This window comes from Marmota monax, unplaced genomic scaffold (assembly GCF_021218885.2).
Source record: "Marmota monax isolate L192 unplaced genomic scaffold, Marmota_monax_Labrador192_F-V1.1 WCK01_AAM20220418_F8-fsc00013, whole genome shotgun sequence".
NCBI classification, from domain to species: domain Eukaryota; kingdom Metazoa; phylum Chordata; class Mammalia; order Rodentia; family Sciuridae; genus Marmota; species Marmota monax.
The window spans coordinates 7722330-7749438 of NW_026692202.1; the positions used below are offsets into that span (position 1 = coordinate 7722330).

The following is a 27109-nucleotide window of genomic DNA, read 5'->3' on the forward strand; positions in this document are numbered from 1 at the left end:
AAATAGGATCTAGGAATTAGATTTTACCTTTGAATATTATTAATTTTAATTCGTTTAGGTTATAAAATAACACCCTAGCAACTTTAAAATTTGGTCTTCTATGAATTAAATTCTATTATAATTTTACCATATTATTTACATTTTTAATGTTGAAGATATATCAGAATGTGGGCTTTTTTATTAAAATGTAAATTAAATTTGTGGATGTATGTATAAAATATATTACCATTCACTTTTAATTATTTTGAATCTATAATCAAAAAGTACATAACTTTTAATAGGGTTTGAGTAAAATGGAATGAAGCAAAGATGGACTCCTTTTGCTGATTTATTTTACAGTCAGATCTTTAATATGATTACTGATGCAGTAAGGTAACACATCTTTAGATGGAAAGAAAAAAATAAAATTATTCATGTTAACATTGAAAAATAAGTGGTATCATGATTGTACTATATCAAAACAGCCCATCTTGCACTGCAGTTCATCTTACCCTTGCAATTTAAAACAAACAAACAAAATTTTAAAAGCAGACAGACTTGGACATGACAGCCAACTCCAGCTCCAGACTCTGCCTACCACTCTGTAAGGAAAAAAAAAAAGACAGAAAAGTACCTTTCTGATGTAGTTGCTCCTAGGCCCTGTCAGACACACACTCGGACACTGAAACACTAAAACACTCTCAAGATGATTGACAGCAGCTTTGAGCTGCTTATTTTACTTTTTTTTTTTTTTTAATTTTTAAAAACAAGAACACCAATAAGGTCAAACAAGACTGGGAAAGGAAAGAATAGTGGAGACATTTGACAAAAATGGCCCAATTACCACAAGTTTTTATCTTACCCAAGGACCGAAAGCGAATACCTCCTAGGCTTGTGAATCAGAGCCTGGTTAGGGGCTGACTGTCATGTACTCAAGGTAACGTCATGTCCAGCACTATATCCCACTAATTCCTGGGGAGCTGGGCATCAGCCAGAATAGTATGGGTTCCTCTTTCATGTATCCACCAGCAGTGAAGTAGTTATGTGGCAAAGCAAATGTATATTTGAATTTTTTCATTTCTTGGATTACTTATCTTCAGAGATATCACAGAGTCTTATTTATAATTTCTACTACTGATATCAAGATCACCTTATGAATATATAAATCCTATAGACCTCCAACTATTTTAGGAAATATAAGTTTTAAAAAACAATTTTTTTCTAAATGGAATAAAAATTTAAAAAACAAAATCATTATCATAAGACCTTCAGTTTGAGGATAACTCACTCTGGACTATTAAAACTAGTTATTAGCAGGTGACTAGCAATTTTCCTAGGTAAATTGTATTCTCAATGCTACTTATAAGAGAAGTTTATTCTAAAGGCAGGTTTTCATTCACTACTATTTTAAAATAATCCCAATACTATCTTCCAAGTGTAGAGTATGCCTAAGGAAAAAAATCCTTACCTTGGACGCAAAATGTAGGAAAGGGAAAATACAACTACTGACTTTGAATTTTAAAGTTATTTAGAAAGAGATGCTACAAAGAGATTAGTTAGTTCATCATTTTTATATATATATATATATATATATATATACATATATATACATACATATATATGCATATGCATATATATAATATACATATATTCATAATTTTTAAGGAAATAATTAATTCAACTAATATTTTGCTTATTACATGTATTAAATATTATTTATTGATAAATTATTTTTTCTTTCAATTTTTTCACATTATTTATTCTTACTTTAGATGTAATTTAGAAAAGAAACAGTAATGAATTAATGGATTTAGTGTATAAATAAGCATACAATGGCATAGTGTCCTTTTTATAAACATTTTATAATTTAACACAATTTCATTCCAGATATGTAATGCAATCATTGCATAACTTTCTCCAAAGTGGATAATAAATATACCACCCAAATGTACGATAAAATGTAGTAGGTGGAATGACTGTTAGGAAGGAATATGTTTTTTTTTTTTTTCTTACTCCATGCATTGTCCAATGTTAAAATCTTGGACATTTTGCTATACTTACTAAATTTACAACTTAAAAATATTACATTTTAAATGTACACAACAGTCTAGACTTTGATTAGTAAAATAGCATATTTTGAATAATTGTTTAATATATTAATTTCCTAAATTTTATTTAAATATTAAAGGATAAATAAAAGAAATCACAGTATCAAAAATTAAAATTCTACTTGGTAAAACCAACACTAATATAATAAAATTCATGAACCACTAAGACATCTTATTACATGTATTCTATCATTTTCTAAAATACAACCTTTACTTTTAACATTCATATTATAAATTTTAAATTATGGAAAAGTGTTTTGCATGCACCACTGAGCATGCAATATTTTATATTCTTTATAAGCTATCAGATGCAGCTAATATTTTACTCAGAAAGTTATCTCTAAATATTTTATTTTTTTAATTTTGCAAATGTATATGCAGTAGATTTAGTAATCATGCAATATAAATGCATCTAATCAACAGGAATTAATATGAAAGAGGAGACATTTTTTACATCAAAATGAGACAGGAAACAGGAGTATTGAACTGTATTCTTGTCTCAAGGAGATGTAATTTTAGTAGTACTTTAAATGCAGCTTCTGGCTAATGAATCAGGTTAGCTTGGTTATCTATGAAGTGATATACCTACTGTGGGTTAAGAAAAAAAAATTAGATGAGTATACTCCATGTGAATTTGCAAAAGCTAATTGTTTCTCAGAATCTCTCTTGGATGGGATTTGAGAAGGCCTAAATGCATTAGGTAGATGGAAAAGCTGGATTATGGTTACATGCACAGAGGCACCCATGCAAGCGACTTGTGCCAGCAAGAGCTGTCACCCCCAGCAAAGAGTGGGACATGGTGCCCAAAGGAAATAGCAGGCTGAATCGTATACCTTGCTGCATGAGAGCTCCAACTCCAAACCAGAAACTATTTAGCAAGGTAAAATTGTTTTCCACCACGTCTGAGTCAGGATTGCAAGGGTGTGGATTATACCACTCATAGGGACTAAACCTGTGGTAATTGACAGAAAAAAGAATATATTTAAATTGCAGTGAGAAGAAATTCTATCCAGCACTTTTGCTGTAAGAGAAACAAAAAGACAGATAAGATTAAATAGAAATCAGAAAGGCATTCTTATACTAAGATTGCATATGTATGACAGCAAGTGTTAGATTTTAAATACCCCTGCCCTTATCAGTTATTTCCATATTAAGATAACAAATGGCATTTCTTTACTCTATTTTACTTGTGAGAATAAAATATGTTTATCAATACATCAACAGTATTTTTAAGACCCAGTCTTTTTCATGCACAGAAGTTTTTAAAAAATTTTTTTAAAAACCTAGAGAATCATTAAAGTAGAAAATAAACAGCTATGAAAGGAACACATTTTTTAAGATTGTGAAAAAATTGTTAAAGACAGGAGAAAAACTAGAAAATCATCTTGAGTTTGTTATCATATAATAGAAACCACCAATGTGACCAAGAGTCAAATAATCAATGTATATTTGCATACCTAAGAAAATAGTATTGTGGGTTTATGTCTTGATGTGTAACAAACTCAACTCTGAATAACATGCTTCTGAGATCATTTCAGATCTCAGATCACACACCAATAGGCATGATATCAAAGCAGTGTTAGAAGCAGGAATGCATACTGAGGCTGTCTGTTTTCCACTTATTTGGCTTCAGATATATAATTCATTTGAATCACTTTTTTAAGATAAAGAAAATCAAATCTAATCTCAAGGTCAGTTACAGATGGTTTTAGAAATATTATGAACATCTTTCATATATTCAAATTGAGAACTTTTCAAATTGTCAACTGCTCACATAAATTAATTTATGCTAATATAATCCAGATATATTTATCAATTAATAGAACTATTCAAAACGCCATCCCCATAATTAAATATACTCATTCTAATTACTAAACCAACAATATATTTTCCCCAATATCTCAAAATTTAAAGCCACTCTTTTATAAAACAAATTAGTATATGTGCCATTTATGAAAGCATTAAAAAATCTTACATTCAATCAAAGTTATTTGAATAATGTATCTGTCACTTCAGAGAGCCCAATTTTCTTCACAATAATTTTCTGATATATTAGAATTCCAAGATCAAACAAACCATTTTCATCTTTCTAATGTAATTTTAGAATACCCTTGCTTTAATTGCCTATCCTTGACAAACAAAGAAGTGTTTTGTTTGGTTCCCTAAGTTAAACTGACACACTGAATAGAAAGGTTCATTGAATAGTAATTAAACACTCTGATCTGATTCGTTGTGTCTGTCTAAAATATAAGTAGCTTTGGTTGTAGATATTTTTATTTCAATTCCCTCCTTTTATGCAAGTGAAGACAGTTTGTACACATTTTAAAAAATATTTCCTGGAATCAGAATGTTGGCCATCAGTCTTTAAACAATGATGTTTTCTTTTAAATATTAGAATTTTAAATTATCTAAAAATTCATTATTCATGGGAGGCAATGTAATCTAGTAGAAGATTATGGGCTCCGTACATCTCTACCCTCATAACTACATGCCCTTGGTTCCCCCACCTCAAAAATGAGAATAGTAGTAAGGCCTAACTAGTAATAATTGTAAGGTTTCTTTGAATTATTATAGTTTCTGTAGATTGCAATTGCTTAATACATGGAACAATAATATTTTTCAATAAATGTGATTTCACTTACAGTTCCCATATTGAAATTCTAAGTTTATTTTTTTTAAAACATACTCTTCTTGAAAAGTATGAACTATAAACATAAAGCTGGTCTCTAAGAGCTACATTTAGCTATATCCCAAGACAGATCTTAGAAATATATCTACCGGGTCAGAACTGTATAATTTGGCTGACTGAGATTACTAGTTATCTCAGAGTTCCATGAGCCCTTGGGTTTTATATAGACAAGTTAAGGGATTCTACTAAATGAGGGGAGAGTGGTGTGGTGGCCATGTTGGGGAGGTGATAATATACAAATCTAGGGTCTGATTGCCTTTCCATACATATATTAGAAGAAAATAACAAAGAAGAAAGGAAAGAAAGAAGAAAGGGAGAGAGGGAAAGAAGGAGGAACCTCTACATTCACCTCTTATTTTTTCTGGCTTTTCTCCCTTAGACTTCAGGGATTCAGATGACTAAGTCTCCAAAGATGCAAACCTAGCCAACAAAAATGTATAAATTGAGGTTCTAATTTGCTCCTCCTGGTAATACTTGGGAAACTGTTCTTTGTTTTGTTTTGACTCACTAACAGTCTTCTAATGGTAGAAATGTAAGTCACTTCTTTTCTTCTCAAATTCCCACTTCCAAGAAACACCTCTAGCACACACTCACTCCCTAGCCCTGTACTCCTTTCTCCATGGTATGCTTCCTTTTCTTCACTTTTGTCAGCATAGCTCTAGTACCATCCTTCATTTCTTTCTAAACTAAATCCCTTCATCCTTCCAAGATTAACTATTCCTCTTAACTCTATCCTCTTTATTTCCAACAATTTTTTTTTTCAGTATCTGTTTTCACCTTCCAATTCCTTCAGATTCACTTTTAAACCTTCTATTAGGTGAGGGCGTAAGCAACTTAGTGAGATCCTGTATCAAAAAATAAAAACGGTTGGGGATGTCATTCTGTGGTTAAGCACCCTTGGGTTTAACCCAGATACATAAAAATTCTATTGCCTTCCAAATTAATATTTTTCTTCTCATAAAATTATTTGAATTGCTTCAAATCTATGTATTTTAACCCTAATCACTTTCTTGACCTAAAGTGCATTTTCAATAATTTGACTTTTCAAAAGTGATAGGTCCAATATTAATTCATAATTTCTTTCCCTCATCCTTCCCTATTTATTGCCTCCCCATGTGCTAAAAACATCAAATCCAGCATCTGTGAACAATTGCAGTAATCTTGCCACTAGCCCTTAGCTTGCTTATGCTGAACACCCAGTGAGTTATCTTTAGTTGTTCACATTCTTTTACCTCACAAGCCTAAACTTCAAACAGTTGCCAAATTATATCAGTATACCTCCAGAATGTCTCTTTCTCCATCTATCCCATTGACATTATAGGTTGTCATATCGTGTAGCAATGCTATCCTAATTAGACTTTCCTCTGTTTATTGCAAAATTTTAACTTCTAAATTCCGACAATATCACAAATCTATTAAAAATAAGTCTTCAGTCATTTCCATAATAAATAGAAAAATCATCTAGACTTAAGTGTGGAATTAATGATATCTTTACATTTCATTCCAAAATATTAGGACCATATATCCAATATTATGTACTTTTTCTTGCAAATCCTATTCTCCTCTCAGTTCAGCTATTAGCCACTTTTCCAAAAAAAGTCTATATTTATTTTTACCAATTCATTTTCTCATGTCATTCAGCTTGTAATTCCCTAATATACACTCCACAGATCCTCAGATTGTACATCTCTCCTGCAGTTCCACCCAGTAGCATCATATAAACATAGCTTTTGTGCTTCTCTCTCTTAGAGGATATCTGTAACAGAAACTGATGCCCACCCTCCTTATTCACTTTTCTCCCTGAGTTTTACTGAGAACATTGTTGCTTACCTAAACCTATTCTTTCTACCTTCTTTTGTTAAGCAATTCAATTTGAGTTTTGAAATATGGACAGAAGGCAACTTTCCGAGGATGCTTTTTTAGGTATTTTCCCTATAATCTCTTTTTCTGCTTCTTTAGGACACATGAGGCATAGAGAAGTATTGGAAGCCCTGTGCTGAGGATAATAAAGCTGCCCAACCAGTCTTGAACTGTTTTCCTATAGATCATGAATGAGAAAGAAATAACTGTCTTGTGATGCAATATACTGTATTTCAGGTTATCTCCCCAAGCAAGGTTTTTCTTTGTAGACAGAGTATTTATTTGAATAGCATTGATATCTTTCTCTTGCCTCCATCATCTGCAGCACTGAGAATTTCAAGTTGTACTTATCAAAATCTGATTTTTTCACTATAAATTCATGCACATACATTTCTCCTCTTTTCTATTAGATTCTAAAACTAACACAGGCAAATACAGTTTTGGATTTATCTTTATGTCTCCTCCAATCTCCAGTACAATTTTTTGGAAATAATGGACATTTAAAATCTTCTTTTTTAATTCAGATTCCTTCAAGTCGGTTTTTAAATCAATTTTGAACTTCTAATAACATTATTATCAAACAATATCTTCTCTTTAATTTTTGTAGTGTGCACTCCTGCTTCTGTACTTTCTTCCCCACTTAAAGGGCATCTCCCATGACTTGTTCTCAGCTTTCAGATTGTTCCTTCCTCTTTAATCATCTAAAATACTCATGGCCTAACCTTTATGCTGATGATTACAAAATTCTCAACTTGCAGTCATAAATTCTCCCTCAGTATTTCTCCATCCAACTCTGTAAATTACCTCTTACATGGCTCACCATTACCTCATGCTTAACATGTTTTAACTGAACCCTATAACTTCTACCATATGAATTCTCCTTTTCAATTTTACCACATTTAAATTGGTATATCACTTCTCTGAGTTCTTGAGACTCTTATTTTTTCTTTTAGTTTCCTTCCTTAAATTCAAAATGTGTTTAGAATATATAAACTTCTTTTAAAATATTGCCTCTTTGATTGATTCCACCAACTTCTACTGTACTTTCATCTCAGTTCTGAATCATGGGCTTCCAAAAGGGCACTTCCTCTTGGTTTTCTTTTCTCTATTTTGTCTTTTAAAACTATCTTCACACTAAGGTATGCATTTTGCAACTCCCCTTCTCTAGAATCAACCAATTTGTCAGAGTCAGGTTTGATATTCTTTGCCCCTGAACTTCAAGCTTCTATGCTGTATTACTCAATATTTGACCTTTAGTCAAAATATTACACATACTGACCAAATGCTTCATTATGTTTTTATCTATGCTGTTTGTATTAAATAGAAAGTTCTCTTTCTTTCAGTTGATTCAGTCAACTAGTTTTTATCCTATTCCTTTCTGTAATTCTATTATGTTTACTTTGAACCCAAAGTTGACTTATTTCAAATCTATATATATTATCTATTTCCTTGTGTTCTACTATTGGAGTTTTTGTGATTAATTCTGTATTCCCAATTTTTCCTGAGATCTTTGAAAGATAGGCTTTTATCATTATCCTCATCATTACCATTATCATTATTATTTGTATTACTTCAGTGATGAAGAGAGGTATACTACAATGAGCATAAGGTTTGAGGTTAGAGGACTTAATGTCTGATCACATATTTATTTTTTGCAGTTGGTGACAGATGACTAAATCTTATTGAGCTGAATATTCATCTATAAAAAAGGGGGAAAGCTGAGTATGAGAGATAATATATGCATAGCATTTAGCATGTTATACATTGCCACATAAATATTAGCTAAAAGCATATAATCTTTGTGTAAAAATTACTTTCTCTGTATCCTTATATCAAAGAAATAATTTAGAGAATATATGAAATAATCTACTGCTCACTTAGGAAATACTTTTACTACATCCTACAAAATGCTAATTCAACATTAATTTGAATACTTTATCATTTAGAAACAAACTGCATTATAATTAGTGAAGAGTTCAAAATAGATTTTATAACATTATGTATTACTTTTACTTTTGAGCATTGGTTCTATAATTCCACATATTTTAATGCATGTTTTTCCTTTTTCCTTTAGCTTAAATGACCTTTTCATAATGTGTATTCTTCATATATCAGAATTTAAATTCTCTATAAGTTGCTTATTTCACTGTAATTATTACTATACAATAATCCTCAACATTTACCTGACCTATGATAAATTTAAAAAAAAATCTTGTTTGAAGGTTTACCTGTAGTTACTAGATTCTGGTTTTTATTGGTCTTATTCTGCCTAATTAGTTGACAAGGTAATGTCTGACCTCATTTTACACATGGGGCTAAACAGGTTAAAATAGGTATAATAAATAGCTTCATTTGAATTTGTCTTAAAGAATATAAACACAATTATTTTCAAAGGCAAATATGTACAAACATTCAAGTACAATAAATAAAAAGCTGTTTAGCATTATACACCACTTGAGATGGTGTCTTTGTTTTTCCTTTCATGGTCAGATTATTAAACTCATGATCCCTTACTCCTTTTCAGTTTAAGTTCCAAGTAACTAAAAAATCAAAAGTTAGATATTTCAATTTTCAATTGTTATTTATTTATCTGATTTGTAAAACTAGATTATTTTAAATGATGGTAATTATTTACCAAGAATTCATGCATTTTATTGAATAAAATAAAGGATTCTTAAAAGAAATAAAAATTATCATTGTTAATAAGTTATACCATTCATTTTTCTTTAGTAAAGTAGGTAATAAGGTAATGCTAACCTGATTATATCATGGAGAAATGAGAATTGGGTAATTGCTATATAGAACATCTATATACATTTAAACTCTTCACAGAAATACTATATGTCATGTTGCCAATTTTGTTTTTTCTTTTTGTTGTTTGTTTGTTTAAAGAACACCACACTTCAGCCTTTGGCAATTACTAAAAACAGCCATGTGTTGTTTGAACATAGATGATCAGGCCAGTTTGGTGCTAATGCGCTCGAGGAGCATGAAATCTTTGATATTCTTTACTTCAGAAGCAGAACATGGCAGTGAATTTCATAGCTATTTCCATAATTAAGTCAAATAGCCAAATATGAAACAGTGTTTCTAGAAATTTAAGCTAAATGGAATGATACCCATCAGGGTGACTTTACTATTGAGAGGGGGTGAGAATTCCTGATAGATTAACTCAGGAATGCCATGAAGACAGACAGGTATAAAAGCTGTCATACTTGGCAGGAAGGCAGATTAAATTTTAGAAAATAAGGGAAATGGGCTCTTTACAGACTTAAAGATAATAGACAACCCGACCATCTCTACAATAACACATGAGCATCCAGTAGAAATCATGTCATTTTTATAACAATTCTAATGGAAGCAACATAAAATAAGAGCTTCTCATATCTTTGAAAAGCAACCATGACTTCTACTAAACAAAAGAGTTTAGAACAATACATGAAAGAACCAATTAAGGCACACTATATAAAGCAACTTCAATAAACTACTGGACATGAGACACATAATTATCACCTAGTTTATGTCATACCCACCATTTATAAAACAACCAGCTATGCTATGTTGTTTTAAACTGTAACAAAAGACCTAATAACATCGTTATTATTAGTATAAAAAATGAGTTTCATATAGATCAGGAATCTGCCCAAGAGAACACAGAAGGGTAGAGCCAGGTTTACAGTGGAGCTCTCCTGTGACAAAGTCTCTACTCTATTGTTATCCATCCTAGTTGGCATTTCAATCTTTATCAAAAATAAAAGGAAATTCCAATGATCTAATTCATGTACCAGTGACAGAAAGATACTATTTCTAATATTTCAATCCTCTAATAAATGAGGAATTGCTCAATTTTCACTCAATAGAATGCTCCTTGTTTTATCCTTTTTTTAAAAAAAATTCATGTATGGCCTGTATTTTTAGAGTCTAAAATATTCATCTTGAGATGGTTCAAAAACCTAAGATTTGGTCATCATGCAAATGACATTAACAGAATATAAAAAAATCCGGAAATTTTCAGCAAAAGTTCAGGTCTTGGTTACTAAATACATTAACTACTATCTGATTTCTTTTAAAAATACCATAAAATTTATGCTAATTTTATTTACCACCATACCAAGCCTAATAATAAAATAGTTCAAAAATTAAAACCATACAATATATTCATAGATGAGAAATATTCAAACGGATTTGAAGTCTAAATTCTTTTTACACTATTATCTTTACTCAATACTTTACCATTGCCTCCTGAATCCTAACTATTTTATACATGGAATAGAAGATTTCTTTTTCTACTCTGACAGGAAAACTTATCTCTTTGAATCCAGAAAGAATTGTTACAAGACATTTTTGTGAGCCATCCTAACAACTTTGACAAAATAAATCAAGGTAAAGAAATTTAGCTCAACATATTAGAAGAGAAAAACAAAACAACAATAAGAAAAATACTTTGAGGGAAGACTGCTTATTTTTCAAAAGTATTCATTTAAAATTAAATTGGATCTCAAAAAACAATATCAAGAAGTAACCTTAAAAAAATTTACCTGCTTACTATAAACAATTGTCAAAGGTAAGGTCACATAAGTGGAAAATGCACCATCTCAAACACTGCACCTAGATTATCTTACTAACACCAACATAAATCCAAGAGTTCACGACAAGAACCTTAGGTGAAAACTCCCTCAAGTTTAATCAGTGCAGATATCATTTATAGTGCTATAAGAAGTTTAAGATATAGATAATTTCCTCAAATACTGATTTATTCCATACCAAATGAAACAATTGTATCTTTTCAGTGGCCTGCTCCACCAACATACCAAACTGATTTTGAGATACTGCTTTATGGGAATGATCTACATATATTTTAGAAGTATACATCATTTTTATAACTTATTGTTTATTTGCTTGCTGTTGTTTTCTTTCTTAACTTTCTAAAGTATTTCTAAATGCTCTTACTAGCCAGAAAACTTGTACTGTGGTTCATTCCAAATATAGATTTTAATAGGTTAATAATCTCTTTTCAGAACTAAGGATAACAGGTATTCTATATCAGCAATTATATGTCCTATTTTGCAATTTTAAGTTATCAGTGACAACATATATTTCATATTGTTTTTGCCCCATAAATTAAATCTGTACATTTAAAAAATTAACTGTGTGTAGGTGTTTTAGAATGAGTCACACAAGCCTTATGGGATTTTTTAAATTGTGCATATTTTACATATTTTAAGAACTAGTTTCTAAGGAAATATCCCTCTTAGGTATAATTAATTTTAATTACCTTCCAAATCATTAATGAGCAGGATATTATTTAAGGCAATAGTTTGTTTTCTATGTTCAAATGTAAAAGAAAAGATTTCATAATGTAAAATGATATGGTGAAGTTTTGAAGATGAATGAAGTTAAACTATGGTTAAGGAAGAAATGAACAAACCAATTGGAAAACATTATTATATAAACTGTGCATAATATAACAGTTTACAATTTACAAAGATAACTTTCTGTCAAGTAAACACAATTGGATGTAAACAATTCACTTCAAGGCTTAAGGCTTAAGAGTTACCTGTCATTCATAGACTTATGGTCTCCTTTGTAAAGAATAAATAAAAACTATGGCAATTTACTAGCTAGTCACTAACACTGTGATAAAAGATGTCTAAATAGAAAGTGTGACAATTTTTACAGTCTATTCTCATTTCAAACACATTGTTCAGATAAGTAACATGACTTCACACTACAAACCAAAGTAACTCCAACACTGCAAGGACTGTAATGTAAATATATTCCTCATACAGTCATTATTATCCATATCACTGTAAAGCTAGCTCTTTTGTTATTTTTATGTATTTGTTTTTGGTATAATTTCTTGTTGATCTGGAATTAACTAGCAGAATCTAGCAGAATCTCACTTATGAATCTCCATTGCTCCAGTTATTTATTTCCAGCTACTTACAAGAAATCTCAGTCTGGAGGTATATTAAACCCAGCATGACCAATATCAAATGTTCATCCATCCTGTTACAAACTAATATTCTGTCAATACTCAACCAGTTTGACAGGAATCTAGGCGTTTTCCAACTATTCAGATGAAAATTCTAGAAATCACTTGTCTTTCTCCTTCAATGTCTTGTATCCACCCCATCACCACATTTCTTTTTTTTTTCCTGCAAAACAACATTTAATTGGTCCTTCAATTCCCATTTCACCATCCCCATATTATTATAATTTTAGCTTGAACATTGAATTATCTAACTCAAAAGATCTCCCTGCCTTTTGATTTTCTTATCTACATATTTTTTTTTCGTCCATTCAACATATAACTATTAGGTAAATCTTCACAATCTTTAATACTCTTTATTATTTAACCCAAAACATGCAAGAAATCAATATTGCTGTCCAATTTACTCCAACCTTTTCTGCCTAACTTTCAAGACTTTAGAAAACTCTCATACATTCAAAGTTCCCATTGTCCTAATAAAAAATCTTACAGTTTTCTTTAATAAACCAAAACAATAGCTCCAAGTAGAATTCATTTTAACATCTTAAATGGAATTAATATAACACTCGATATTCCTTCTTCCAACTGAATTATATCTCCATTTTTGTCCATTAATTAATATCCTACTTATATTTTAAAATCTAACTTAACTATTGGATGAAAAGCCCTTTAATGGAAGAGGATATGATATACTTAATTTAACCTTCTCCATTTGAAATGCTTTATCCATTATGCTCTTTTTAATACTATTTTCTTCATCTCTTAAAGTCTAATTTACTTTTTGTGATAACAGACTCTTTAAAGGAAAAGAGTATGTCATTTTAATTTCATATATCTTAAAAGGAAATAAAACAATACTAGAAATAGAATTCGTATTCAGTGAATAGTGTTATTTCATTTAGTCTATGTATACATTAAAATACTCCTTTAGTATTTTCTTCAGTGTTAACAATAATATGTTATACCACTAGATGTCAAAGATTCAGAGGAGAATTGCTCTCTTTTTGAATAATTATTATAACAATGCTTTTCAACAAATAGTACACGAGAGTTTCTTAGATATGATAAAGAAATATTGTGGAGTTTATAAAACAATTACAAAGATTTATCTTTATTTGTTTTTCATTTTCCATGTTATCAAGCAGGTGCAATGTGTTAATACCAACAGTTCATCAATATCTGATGCTTTGAACAAATAGTATTTGTCTTCATTGTCTGTTTACCCTGCCTACCTGGCTCTTTTGTGATCTACTTCCTGTGTAGGATTATTTCATAAACTACAGTCAGAATAAATCCTACTACTTTAAATCCAAAGATAATAAAATGAAATCAGAATGAAACAATTTCTATATTTTATCCAGATAAATCTTTCTCTGAATAATAAACAAAATACTGTAATGACTATCAACCTATAAATTAAGAGAAGTTACAAAATTAACTCTCTATGACTCTAATCATAAACTTAATTTTTCTCTATAGACTGATTCATGAGATCTAAGCTATGGCTGGTCTGCAGACCCTAGGCTCTTAGGATGCATTTCCTTTAAAAGTAGAGAATAATATTAATAACCTCAAGCAACTGTTGTATAAAGCCAGCCTCAGTGGAAATAGCCCACAAAAAAAGTTGGCATAAGTTATTTTTTAATAGTACAAGAAAAAAAAAAGAAAAGAAAACACATGAAACTAGATGAGGTTGCTCAAAATTCCAAGAAACAACAAATCTCTTCATGAAACTGAGGAGTAGGAACAATAATACCACCCCTGTTAGCAGAATCTTGGCTCTGAATGAAAGCTCTGCTTTTAAATGTGCACAGAGAGAAGAGAGGCTTAGCCATTATTCAGACCTTTGAAGCACAGCTTTCCCACCCTGGTAATCACTGTCGATAACATAATCCTTGAGCATGAATTAAAGAGGTGCACATAAATACTGAGAGCTGACAGCGATGTAGGATTGAGACTGGGAATCCTTTCCACACTTAGAAAGCATATATTTTTTTTCTGGCTGTCCTGAAAATGAATTTTTAAAGGATCCTACTCTTTCTCTGATTACCTAACACAAGGTCATATTTTCTGCTTTTTTGCCTGTAGTTGTATGAAATGCTTTAATGCCTCTGTGCAAGTTGGTGAAAAATACAATTGATACTTTGATGTAACAGATTGTTCAGTCATGTCTATGGTTCTTTCTGCATTTTTTTTCTCTTTCTTTCACTAATTGTGTAGTAAGACAAGTCACTTCATCTCACTTTCCTTCCCTGCAAAATGATTGTTTAGGGCTAAAAGTTCTCAAGTTCTCTTTTCTCTATTAATGTGATTTCTTCAATGAGAAAAAAGAATGTTTGGTGAAGAGCTTGAATGAAAACATTGTTAGAATCATTTTTAAAATAAGATTCTGGAGAATAAGTTCTTCCATTTGAGGCAGAATCAAGATGAAGTAGAAGGGTAGTATTAAAAGATAAAAATATTTAAACACTCAAATGTTTAAACAAATAAATCTGATTATTATAAAGATTAACTCGAAATGTAGAAGACATCTAGGTTAATCTTTAAATTAATAGCACCTAAATTAAAATATTCTGAAACAGTAGCAAATATACTAATACTACTCAGATAAGCATTTTACTATAAGAAAATATATTTATTTACTGAATTCCTTAAAAGTTTAAAAATATGTTGTGTATTTTTATAGGCGTTTCCTTCATTCAGTACACCTGGTGTGTCTATACACTGCATTCAAGTATCTCTAAAGTATTTATAAGATCTCTATATAATTTTTATGTATATTAACCTCTCAGAGAATCAGAAACCATTAATCACATCATCTCAGCAACTTTAGAAGTATACTATAGTTTATTTAAGAAAATTTTAAGAAACACTCAAAAACTAATTTGTCACTTTGAATTCAATTTTATCACCTTCAAATATTTTTTTCACCCAATATGGGCAAATTGATGAAAGTCCTTTTCTTTGTTTTTCCTGAAATGCAATTGCTTCTAAATTAAAAACTATTTTATAGGCATTTATAAATATATATATATATATAGGCTTATACATATAGAAAATATAGACATTAAATGCTATATATATAGACAGACATTGCTGAACTTATACATGAGAGTGAATTACTGAGATGTTTTCCATTACTATTTGCCTTATTATGTATCATTATTTGCTTTCTTCTTTCTCATCCTTAATTTCTGATTCTGTGGAGTGAGAAAGCTACTTTTGGTCATCATTAAAGCTTTCTTTTAAAATTGGTAATCCAAGATTTCGTTATTCTTTCAAAGTATATTCTTACTTATTATCTATCTACACACAAAGGCAGACATTGCAAGCATAATTATGAGTTATGCTCTTGTAAAAGCTTTATAAAAATAATGCAACTATAGCTCATTTCTTTCCAGATACTTATTTTAATTATGATTACAAAAAAGGTAGTTTTGAAAGTTTTCCCTTGGCAAGGGCTTTGAAAACTTTTGTGTATTTGTGGTACTGGGAACTGAACTCAGGAGTGCTTAATCCCTGAAATGCATACCCAGACCTTTATATTTTGAGACAGGGACTCTAAATTGCTGAGTTTGGCCTCATACTTGCAATCCTCCTGTCTCAGGCTCCCAACTTACTATAATTACAAGCATTGTGAACAGTAGCCAGCCAACCTTTGAAAACTTTTATCTCTTTATGAGTCATAATTTAGTGTGAGTTTATCATTTATTTCTTACTATTGTATATGACAGGGCTGGAAAATTGTTCAGCTTATGAAACTTTTTATAGTTCTCAAAATAAGTAGTTTCCCTTTGGCAATTATTTACAAATGGAAAAATATTTAAACTGGGGTAAAACAGATTTGTCTCCTCAAACAGTTATAATTTCCTTACAGTGAAAACATTCAAAATCTTGATTTCTAGCTGAAAAGGTTATTTAAATCAAATACGTAAGTATAAAAAAATATATTAATGGAACATACTAACCAAAAAAGCTTAAATGTGTAACACTTCCATGCAAAGAGGCAAATGATTTAGTGGTGGTATGTGGGTGGGTATTCCATGTTGGTGAGGAGCTTGGAAAGTGTACTACTGTAGCTCCATACCCGGAGCATCATCATTCATTATTCATACAACTCTCCTTTCTATCTTTCTTGTATGTGCAACCAACTCAAACTAGCTCCATTTTTTTCAAAAGTAATTTATCGTCTCCTTTTCAGTTCATTTCTTTTCTTATATGAGTTAAAATGGCCCTAATATTTACATGGTAGTGAAAAGAAAGCAATAACAAGTGCAGTGATTGGCTGCTTCTCTTTAAGACATGCATACTTTTATACATGAAGTTAATCAACTGAAAGGTACAATTAACTCTGATAATGCATACAGACACTTAAAGAAATGATTAGTGGCAGTGCATGATCCAGGGAGTATGGCTTGTGGTGGTTTCTATTTATGGTCATCTTTATTGAAATGTCTAGAGCATTGTTTAGCCCTCTGTTCCACCTTACTTGTTTTAATTTCAAGTAGACAAAAAAAATCTATTATTTAAATGCAGGTTTTGCTATAATTTGTACAAAATTTTAAAATTAAGATAAACAACCAAAAACTATGTGGTTAAATGTACATGTTCAGATATGCAATGTAATTAGAGTTTTGTGCTTTATTCATAAATGCATGCCACATATTTGCAAAAAAGAAAAAAACCTCACAAAATTACAAAATACTTAAACTTGGTTTGAGTTGATAACATCCATACGTATCTAATTTCTAACTTCCATCATATTAAGAATAGGGAAATATATTTTGTCTGCTTTTTTCACTTGTGCCAAGGCAAATATAAGATTAGGTTGGATTTTGACCTTGTTAAATTATTTTCTTCTCTAATGCATGAATCGCTAATATGTTTAGAGATTTTACTTCACTGCGAAACATACTGGCTTCGATTCAAATAAAATTTCTCTTTACAAATATGAGTTAATTTTCTCATACATTAAAACAAAGTTAATTGTAAACTTTATTTTAAATAAATAGGATCACAGCCACAAAGATTAACTGAATAGTGTAATAAACGGGGATAGGAACACATTTGAATCAAAATGATGATTTAGAAAACTTGTTAATGTTTTGGCTTTTTATATAACTTGAGTATCAATAATTAATACAGCATTTTATATATTTCCTCATCACCATAAAAAGATATTGTCTCAAATTACTCTATTATGTTGAAACAAGCTCTAGAATATGATAATATTCTGCTATTTGGATGCAGGTAATGTTAAATTTGACATGTTTTTAGAAGGTAGGTAATATTCCTAATTATTTTAACAAATATGGTATGATTCTCATCACAAATAAGTAGCTTTGTACAAACATTGAAGATGTGTCTTGCAACCCTCCCCATCATTCAGCCTAACAACCCACCAGGCTCCCTATAAGTTTTGGAATTTAAAGCCAGCTAAATTAATTTGGAAGGTCGCCTATGAACTTCTACCCTTTTTATACTCTATTCAAAGAATGAACATGCAATTATTTTAATGATTTCTATGGTTTGTCAACAGAAGTGACAAACTCATGTTTCAGGTATGTTTTGTTTGGCCAAAACCATGTCTTCAGCATTTTCCTAAAATTAAAGTGAAGGTTGTTAGGACTTGTTCCCTGAAACCTCTGTTTTACAAATATACTATCAGAAAATTACTACTCTATTTCTATATTTCCATGATTTTGCTAATTCTGCTCTACATTTCTTATAACTGGATTATTTAAATCAGTGCAGTTTATTCTCAGAAATAGATTTTAGAAAATACAACCATAAATAATTAGATGGTTCCTATATAAGGTTGACATTGATCGTGTGCCTCTATGCCCTCTGTGTGATATTTAGTTTATTTTGTGGGGGAAAAAATTGTTTTACTTTCCAAAATGTACAAGAAAGAATGGAAATATGGGATTAAAAATGCAAAATAGAGCACAGTTACTTTTAAATAAGAAGTTCTGTATTTGGAGGAACATTTAATAGTTGTAAAGGTACATTGATTTAGATCACAGAATTTTCATTTTAGTCAATTAATTAAAATAAGCTAAAATTCAGGAAAAATAAGTTTATTGAGATATTATAAAGAATTTTTAAAATTACCTAGTTAGAGTAGCATTTTATGTTGCTCTAAATAAATATGAAAAGTAGATGATGCAAAGAGTTGCAGTTTTATGAGACATGATCAAAATAAGATACATGATAGCAGTATATAGTAGATTAGTAACCACTGATTGAATTTAAAGTGAAGACATAAATTCTCAATTAATCACTGAAATCTGCAAAATTATTTTCATTTATATTCCTTCTACATTAGATATAAAGTTTTAGAATAAAGTTAATAACTTCCACAGAAAAGTATAACATTTGCTAAATTATACTATGTGCTTTAATAACAAAAATTTCCTAATAAAGTGGACCATAAAGCAGAATAAAATTATATTTGTCAATGGTCATACAATTACATTTATTTATATTTAAATTTGTATATAATAATTTTAGTGAAAAGAATTATTCTCTGTAACTTGGTGTAATTAGCAATATTCATACATTAGGTTACAAATCACATATTTCATTTTTTCTTTAATGTAAGAAAAAGTTGCCACTGGTAATATTCAACAAATGCTACTCTTATTCTGTAGAAACTATCAAAAACAATTTAAATGACTCTTTTTAATGCTAAAGTTCTATTATTGCATGTAATATTTTTAGAATTATTTAAAATAATTATTAAATAATGAATTTTATACATTATATCATTTATATCAATTTATGTGTTTTCAAAACTGCAATCATCTCCAATTATATTTTTATTTCTATCATTGCTTTTTTATATTAGGTTTATATATTAACATGAATTTTATATTTGTAATATTTCTTAGCAATTAAAAATGGATTTGACTCCTGGTCATTGAGAATAAATATCTGTATATATATGTGTGTGTGTGTGTGTGTGTATATATATATATATATATATATATTCTATATATACGGTGTTCTTTTATGTGTATGCATATTACATATATATGTATATATATATGAACACATAGATAAGTATGTCTGTTTTTATGCATATACACCCATATAAACACTATTTATTTATTTGAAAGGACAATAAACATTTATATATTTCTAAAAGATGCATTTTTATTTTGCATTTTTAATTTATTTTTAGAGAGCTTTATGTCCTAGCCAATAAAATTGAAAATGTGTTCATGAAAGAAGGCCAAGAAGCCCATCTGTGTCTCTTCATTTCTCTGAGCTATCAGTTCTTTAATTTCTCAAAATATTTTTTTTCTTCTCAAGATTGACTATCTGCTTCGTTAAATAAATAGACTGCTCCAACTTCAAGCAACAGGTACTCGTTCTAAATCCCAAATGATCATCATAAAAATGATACTTTTCTTTCTTAAATGTCCAAAATTTTCCACTAAACTCCAAACCCCTCTTAGTATGTATTAAAGGGCTTTAAATTTTTCATTTTTGTACCACTTTGTAGAGATTTCCAAGACATTATCAAAATAATCATGTTTCTAAAAGTTGTCTCATAAGTTGAGATATTTCAATAGAATTTGTCAAAATATTTAAAATCAAAATCTCTTCTACATTAATATCAGATCCAATAATTTAATCAAATTTTTACTGATGATGCTTTATCCCTCAGATAAAAACTTCTCTCTATTTAATAAAGGTTTTTAATAATCTTTTTTACTTTGAGATTTTGTTTTATTAATAATTTTAAACATTACATATTGTTTTTTGAGAAAATATTCATTCCTATTCTATATTTGGGAGACTGATATCTAGTCCTGCCAAACTTTTGACTATGTGACTTTCAGGAAGTCTTTCAACCACTTGAAGCCCTTAATTTTCTTATGTATAAAATAAGAGAGTTGTGTAAAATTACTTTGTTATTTCAAAAGAAATTTATAATGCTCTCATCAAAATGTTTGTTTTATTTCTTTTGCTTTAATTTGTGTGTATCTGCTACTTTGTATGAACAGTTTACATTTCTACTCATCATTTAGATCTGTCAATTCATAGAAATACTATTCCTTGAATGTATGAACTCATGGTTTAGACATTATGTACTGCAAATTTGTTAATTAAACATAGCAAATTTAATAAATTAATGAACACTATTACATAAAATTATTCATTATTTATCTTAAATCTTATTGCCTCTACTCTCTTTCTCCATCCTCTTTCATCTTCTATGATAACATTGAGTTATAGTTCCTAAAATTTTCATAAAATTATAATGTTTAAGGTAAGAATATTCACATTACATATACTCATTTTTGCTGAAAAGAGAGAATAATCAGGATAGGTAAACTGGGGAAAAATCTTACTTCATTCAAATTTGTTTAGAAAAGGACATTCACATATTCTCAAAACTACATGAAGGACAATAATGAGCAAATGTAATAAATATTAGTACATAAGGCAACTGCACATAAAATAGCACAAAGATTTTTTACTGATGTAGCCAATCTTCATCTTTTAATGTATATTTTAAACAATAAAAGGCAATATAACAAATGAAATTTTCAGAAGATTCCTAATTAAATACATACCAAACAATATGTTTGGTCAAAAGAATAAAGAACTAAGAAAAAGGAGCCAATAAACAAGAGTCACAAAGAATAGAACTGAAGGAATGAAGAAATACAATAATGTGTACTCCACACTAACCAGATGAACAGGGAAGAAGAAAGGGGAATGGGAAAAAAGGAAATTCAAATGACCTTGAGAGAAATGAAAGAAAACATTACATTGGAATCTATTTACTGGTTTAAAAAATAAATGAGGGACTAAGGGGAAAACTAAAGTGTAGCCTCTTGGGGAACAGTGTATACAGCTGAGGGAATAGTAAGTTTATTCTACTGTCATATATTAAAGATTCTTTAAAAATATTAAAAACATTCCAAGAACTTCAAGGGGATGGGGAAGAGAAATATATCAAATATATCAATGATCGGGGCCAGGGTAGTGGCTCGGGTAAAACATTCGCCTAGCACGTTTGAGGCCCTGGGTTCCATCCTCAGGACCACATAAAAAAATAAAAAAATAAAACAAAGGTTATTGTGTCCAATTACAACTAAAAAATAAATATTAAAAAAACTCAATGATCTAATATGTAAAATACAATTAAATATTATCAAGAGATAGATTTCTTCAAGAAGTTATGAAACATGTTGTTAGCTATGGGTTTCAAATCCTCCATGTTCAAGAGTTTAAACTAAACTTAGCTTGTAAAGTTGAATGTCTAGTTCTCCTAACAGATGGCACAACCTTGCCTTCATGCTCTATGTGTTGCCTTGAGTGCAGTTAGTACTCTAGTTACAATTCTACAACTGAATAGAGATCTGGACCAGATTGTTTCATTTCTTTAGACTTTGCTTTATTTCTTTAGTTATTGCATGAGCCTCCATTGATTATATGTTAGATATTTTTTTTAAAAAATAAAGCAGGTACCTGGAACTTCACATAATGTTATTTTATTTAAGATGTTATACAAAATTTTAGTTTCTTTCCTTTATTTTAAAATTTTTTAAATATCTTTATTTTATTTGTTTATGGTTTATGTGGTGCTGAAGATTGAACCCCGGGCTAGGTGAACGCTTTACCGCTAAGCCACAACCCCAACCCCCAAATTTTAGTTTCTTAAACATGTAATTCAGTTTTCCTAAATGTTATGATGCATTTAAATGGCATTTCTAGACCATTCCTGTCATTTCACTAATATAATTTGCCTAATTGAGAGTTTTGCCAGAACTTAAGATGTTACATTATGAAGTAGCAGATTTCTGTCTCAATATGTCTTTTAAACACTGCATGTCTGATTATATTCCTTAATGTTTTTATATAGTTGCTACACTTATTTGCTTTTATATTGCAAATCACTGCATTATCTTACAGACTATTCAAGGTAGTAGTCATGTTATCGTTTTGTTAATAATGCTTTGTGCCTTTATCTCTAACTGGATAACTGTTAAACAAATGCTTGGCTTTTAAAATAATAAATGAAGAAAAATAACAATCAAATGAAAATCATCATTTTCTAGGCTACCACTTTCAAGTGTAGGTTAATATTTATTAGACTAGTAAGTCAAATATCAAGTAGATAAATACTAAGTAATTGAGTCAAAAACTACAAATAAACTGTTGATTGTTATAGTGAGCATATGGTTTTTAGATACATTATAAACAAGTATATCAATAGAACAACATCCTCTGTAGACAATGCTCAATATGGAAATGCCTGCCATTTTTCTGACTTATTATTGAGCCCACTGTGTACATTTTATTCCCTTTTGGAATGCTGAACCACCTTTTATGCCTTTTACAGTGTTGTCTCCTGATGGACTGTTTTATTGATATCTCTGCCTTCTCATGTACATTTGTCCTTTTCAATATTAAATTTAAAAATCTTCCAATCCACACATTAGATTTTCATTTCCTAGATATCTTGATCAGAGCAGGTACTCAAACATTTAGAAGTGAATGATTTTAAATCTTTGGAATTTAAAATCTTTATTCTGAGATATTTAAAGAAGTACACATTCATAATAAGATCTTGCTTTGAATTAAAATTTAATAAGCAAAATAATTTGTAATGAATATTTTTAAACAAAAGTTTTTTTAAAAAATATCCTACTCAAAATATGAAAGAAAAAAATTGCAACTTCCCTCAACAAACTATATTTTTGAAATGCTTATTTTTATTTTGTTGTACAATAATATTTCTGATTGTTTTAAAATTTGTGTTGAAAATCTCAAATGGTCATTTTTAATTACTGTGATTTGTAGTAAAGATCATTTTTATAACTCAGAATATCCATTCACAAAACTGTTATTGTCTCATGTAATATTTCTCAACTTAATCAAATTTAAAAAATAAAAAAATATATCTTTTAGAATCTGAAATAGCTTAGCAATAGATCCTCGCAGTTGTTCTTAGGTAAATATATGTAAAAAATTATGAGTGATAGAGATAAAGAATAAATGTCAGGTATAATGCTGAAGAGATGGATAGAAATAACTTGATGCTAAATAGATAATATATGATAAATAGATGATTAATAATTTTCAGATGATAAAAAATAATTAAATAAAACCTGGAATATTAATATTTAGTACTCAATTGTTATATAATCATAAATTATGATAATACACTTAATATCTTGGATATATAATATTTTATGATCACAACTCACATAAATAAGAGGTTATCTGTGGTTTTAGGAATCAAATAAACAACATTTGGTATAAATTTGAGAAGCATCTTCCAAACGTGAAGCTTTTATTTACGAACATATTAGAATTAGGCTAAGACCTAAGCTATAACACTTTCCATTAACTATAACTGAAAGTATATAAAAGGAGCCAAGAGGTTGCAAACAAAAGATTAAAATGAATGAATGCCTTCCAGGATGAACCATATAAACCTTTGTTAATTGTATTCATTTTAAGATGAGCCATTCTAAATTGCTACCTGTCCAATCTACATGAGATGAGCAGCAAACTGGGAATATGCAGATATAAATTGCTGGTTGTCCTTAAACAGGTCATTTTAATATCAAGTTGACATTCTAGGCTCACATACATGCTGAATTCACTACTTTTCCTATGCTTTTTGTACTTATGTTTCTTATATTCCAATAGAAATAAAACATTAACAGCTAACCATTGGTGTTGTCTAATATGCTAATGAGATTCAGAACACGGTGACCTCCTTTCAGCCTTATTAATACAGCGTACATCATAAACTGGGCAAATAGACTCTTAACAGAAAAGATCACAACCTCATAAAAATATGTAGCTTAAAAATTGTGACTCAAATTAAAACCTTCATAACTCATCTATCACAAGAACTGATCATTTGTAAATCCTAAATATATAATTCCTTTTTTACAATAAATACAAAGTAAATTATCTATTACTTTATAAAAATTTCCTTTTGAAAAACACAATAATATTAATGAAATCGAGATTTATTTAAAACTAAATCATAACTTTCCAGTATAAAATAGAAAGCTTTTTGCATGTTTTTTACCCCCTACATTTCTAATTATCTTATAAGTTTTAAAGCATATAGGAAAACGTTTTCTCAAACGAGTATCTTTCTAATAATTTAATAACAAAACTTGATTTTCAAGTCAAGCTCTAAATAAGTAATAACTCATAGTCCTAAAACCACAGATTTTAAAATGAAATCCCATAATTAAATTTAAATTATACTCATTCTTAGAATTGAAATTATTATAATTTAAGACATTGCCTAATAATCTTATATAAAACTTTGTTGGTGGGGCTGGGATTGTGGCTCAATGGTAGAGTGCTCCCCTAGCATGGGCGGGACCCGGGTTCAATCCTCAGCACCACATAAAAATAAAATAAAAATAAACGATGTTGTGTGCATTGAAAACTAAAAGTAAATATTAAAAACTCTCTCTCTCTCTCAAAAAAAACCCACTTTGTTGGTTAACAATAAAATCACTAAGTCATAAATTGTCATTTTTTTGTACCCCTGTGTTCTAGGGTATTTTGCAATTTGGCTACTTACCAATATTATTAAAATCTAATAAATAAATAAATAAATAAATGTGATAGGGTCTCATGTTTCCATGTACATCCGCAAAATGAGCATTTATAGCAATTCCATGAAATATCATGTGCAAGGATGATAATTAGTCTTGTTATACATTATTTAATCTACATCATATGTGTATGATGGAGATAAAAAATTGAAATGAACTCATGTTAGAGCAATCCTTTACACACTTGATTTGGCAGAAGATTAATTGACTGGATATTAATAAAGAATCTATAATAAAAGATAATAGATTTTTCATAGCCAAAATGTTGGGAAAATGTTGAGTTAAATCAACCTAATCAATTTCTCTATTGCAAAACCTTTTAGTCTTTTATTTGTTAATAGTGAATCCCAATGGAAGAATCTAACACCTAGTTTTCCTGACCTTATTTAATTATGGATTTTTCCCCCTCAGATATTAGAAAAAAAATTCCTAAGAATACAACCCAGGACCAGAAGAAAATATAAAATATAAAATATTTGCATTTATTTCCATAACTTTTAAAACAAATTTCATAAACTTATTTTTAAAGAAGGATGGTTTAAAATAACAAACAAGGAAAAAATAACCAGACTGTTTAGAGGCAGGCTTTCTAACAATAGATGTCAAAAAGGAGAACACTTCAAAAATGGACATTTTAAATTAAAAATTTGAAATCATTACATGTTGGTAAAACCTTACTTCACAATTTAATGACTTCCTGTAGCAGTCATTGCCAATTACATACCCAGTAGGATCAATTTTCTAACCTTGCAGAATTGGGGTTACAATACACCTTGATGAAAAAAAGTGTTGTCCAAACTCTTTTGCAGCTAGTGTTAACCAGGCAAAATGATTCTAGATTACGAGATATAGAGAGAAGAAGAATTTTTCTTCTAAATATAAAGGCAATGACTCCTATGTTTTATTCTTCTCCTTTCTCTCCCTCCTTCCTGCCCTGAGATACATATAGGACATCTGTTATGGCAATGATCATCTTGCAACCCTGAGGCTGAAAACCTCATGCAAATAGTAGTGTAGCAGGTAGATAAAGATTCCAGGTTCCTTTTCTCTGTCTTCCTTCCTGAGCTAGGGATGGATCCCAGGGTCTTGTGCATGCTACCATTGAACTACATCCCACAGTCCTCATATTCTTTCATATTATGCTTCACAATTGTTTAAATCTTGCCCTACATAATTTAATGCAATGAGAAAAAATATACCTATTCATTTAAGTAATTGTTGGTCATGCATTTTTATTATCCACAAGTTGCCTATTTCTACTAAAACAGATTCATTACTTTTAAATGAAAAAAATCAATGTTTATAATATTGTTAATATTGCTACAAAATATCTTAGAAAATTTTATTCATTTTAGGATTTTGATTGAAAATTATATGGAACAGAGACTATCTTGATATAAAAATTCCATGCAAGGAGTTAAAGTTCTCTACCATAGTGGTAAAAGCTCAATAATTCAGAAACTTTTAATATCTACAATGATTCATTCCATGATTTCGTCATATAAAGTAGTCCTGATGTATTATTTCCTTTTTTCTATATTTTGTTTTTGTGGTGCTAGAGATTGAACCCACAGCCATGCCAAGCAAATGCTAGAATCACATCCCCAATCCTCCATGGATATTTGCATATGCAGTTAACTTAAAATGTTGTGATTAATTGTTTACATATTACATTATTTTTATGAGCAAGAGGGAAAATTGACATTTATTTACTTCAAAAGTTCTAAATATCTCAATAAAAACCCAACTTTTAAACTTTGTTTTAAACGTTTTTCATGACCTTGCCATTGTCTTCTAAATAGTCTTCTCACACATACTGCATACTGTATGTAAACTGATTGCCCCTGGACTACTGTTTATTCACATT

General features: G+C 29.7%; 1 protein-coding gene across 3 annotated transcripts in view; it reads right to left on the reverse strand.

Moving 5' to 3' along the window:
* The window catches only part of Grik2 (glutamate ionotropic receptor kainate type subunit 2), a 669837-nt gene that overhangs the window by 151401 nt on the left and 491327 nt on the right, over nucleotides 1-27109 (reverse strand). For all 3 annotated transcript variants that reach the window (XM_058575396.1, XM_058575405.1, XM_046430718.2), the window contains one exon: nucleotides 2921-3039. In XM_058575396.1, coding sequence (XP_058431379.1) covers nucleotides 2921-3039 — 119 coding nt within the window. The remainder of the gene's footprint in view (nucleotides 1-2920; nucleotides 3040-27109) is intronic.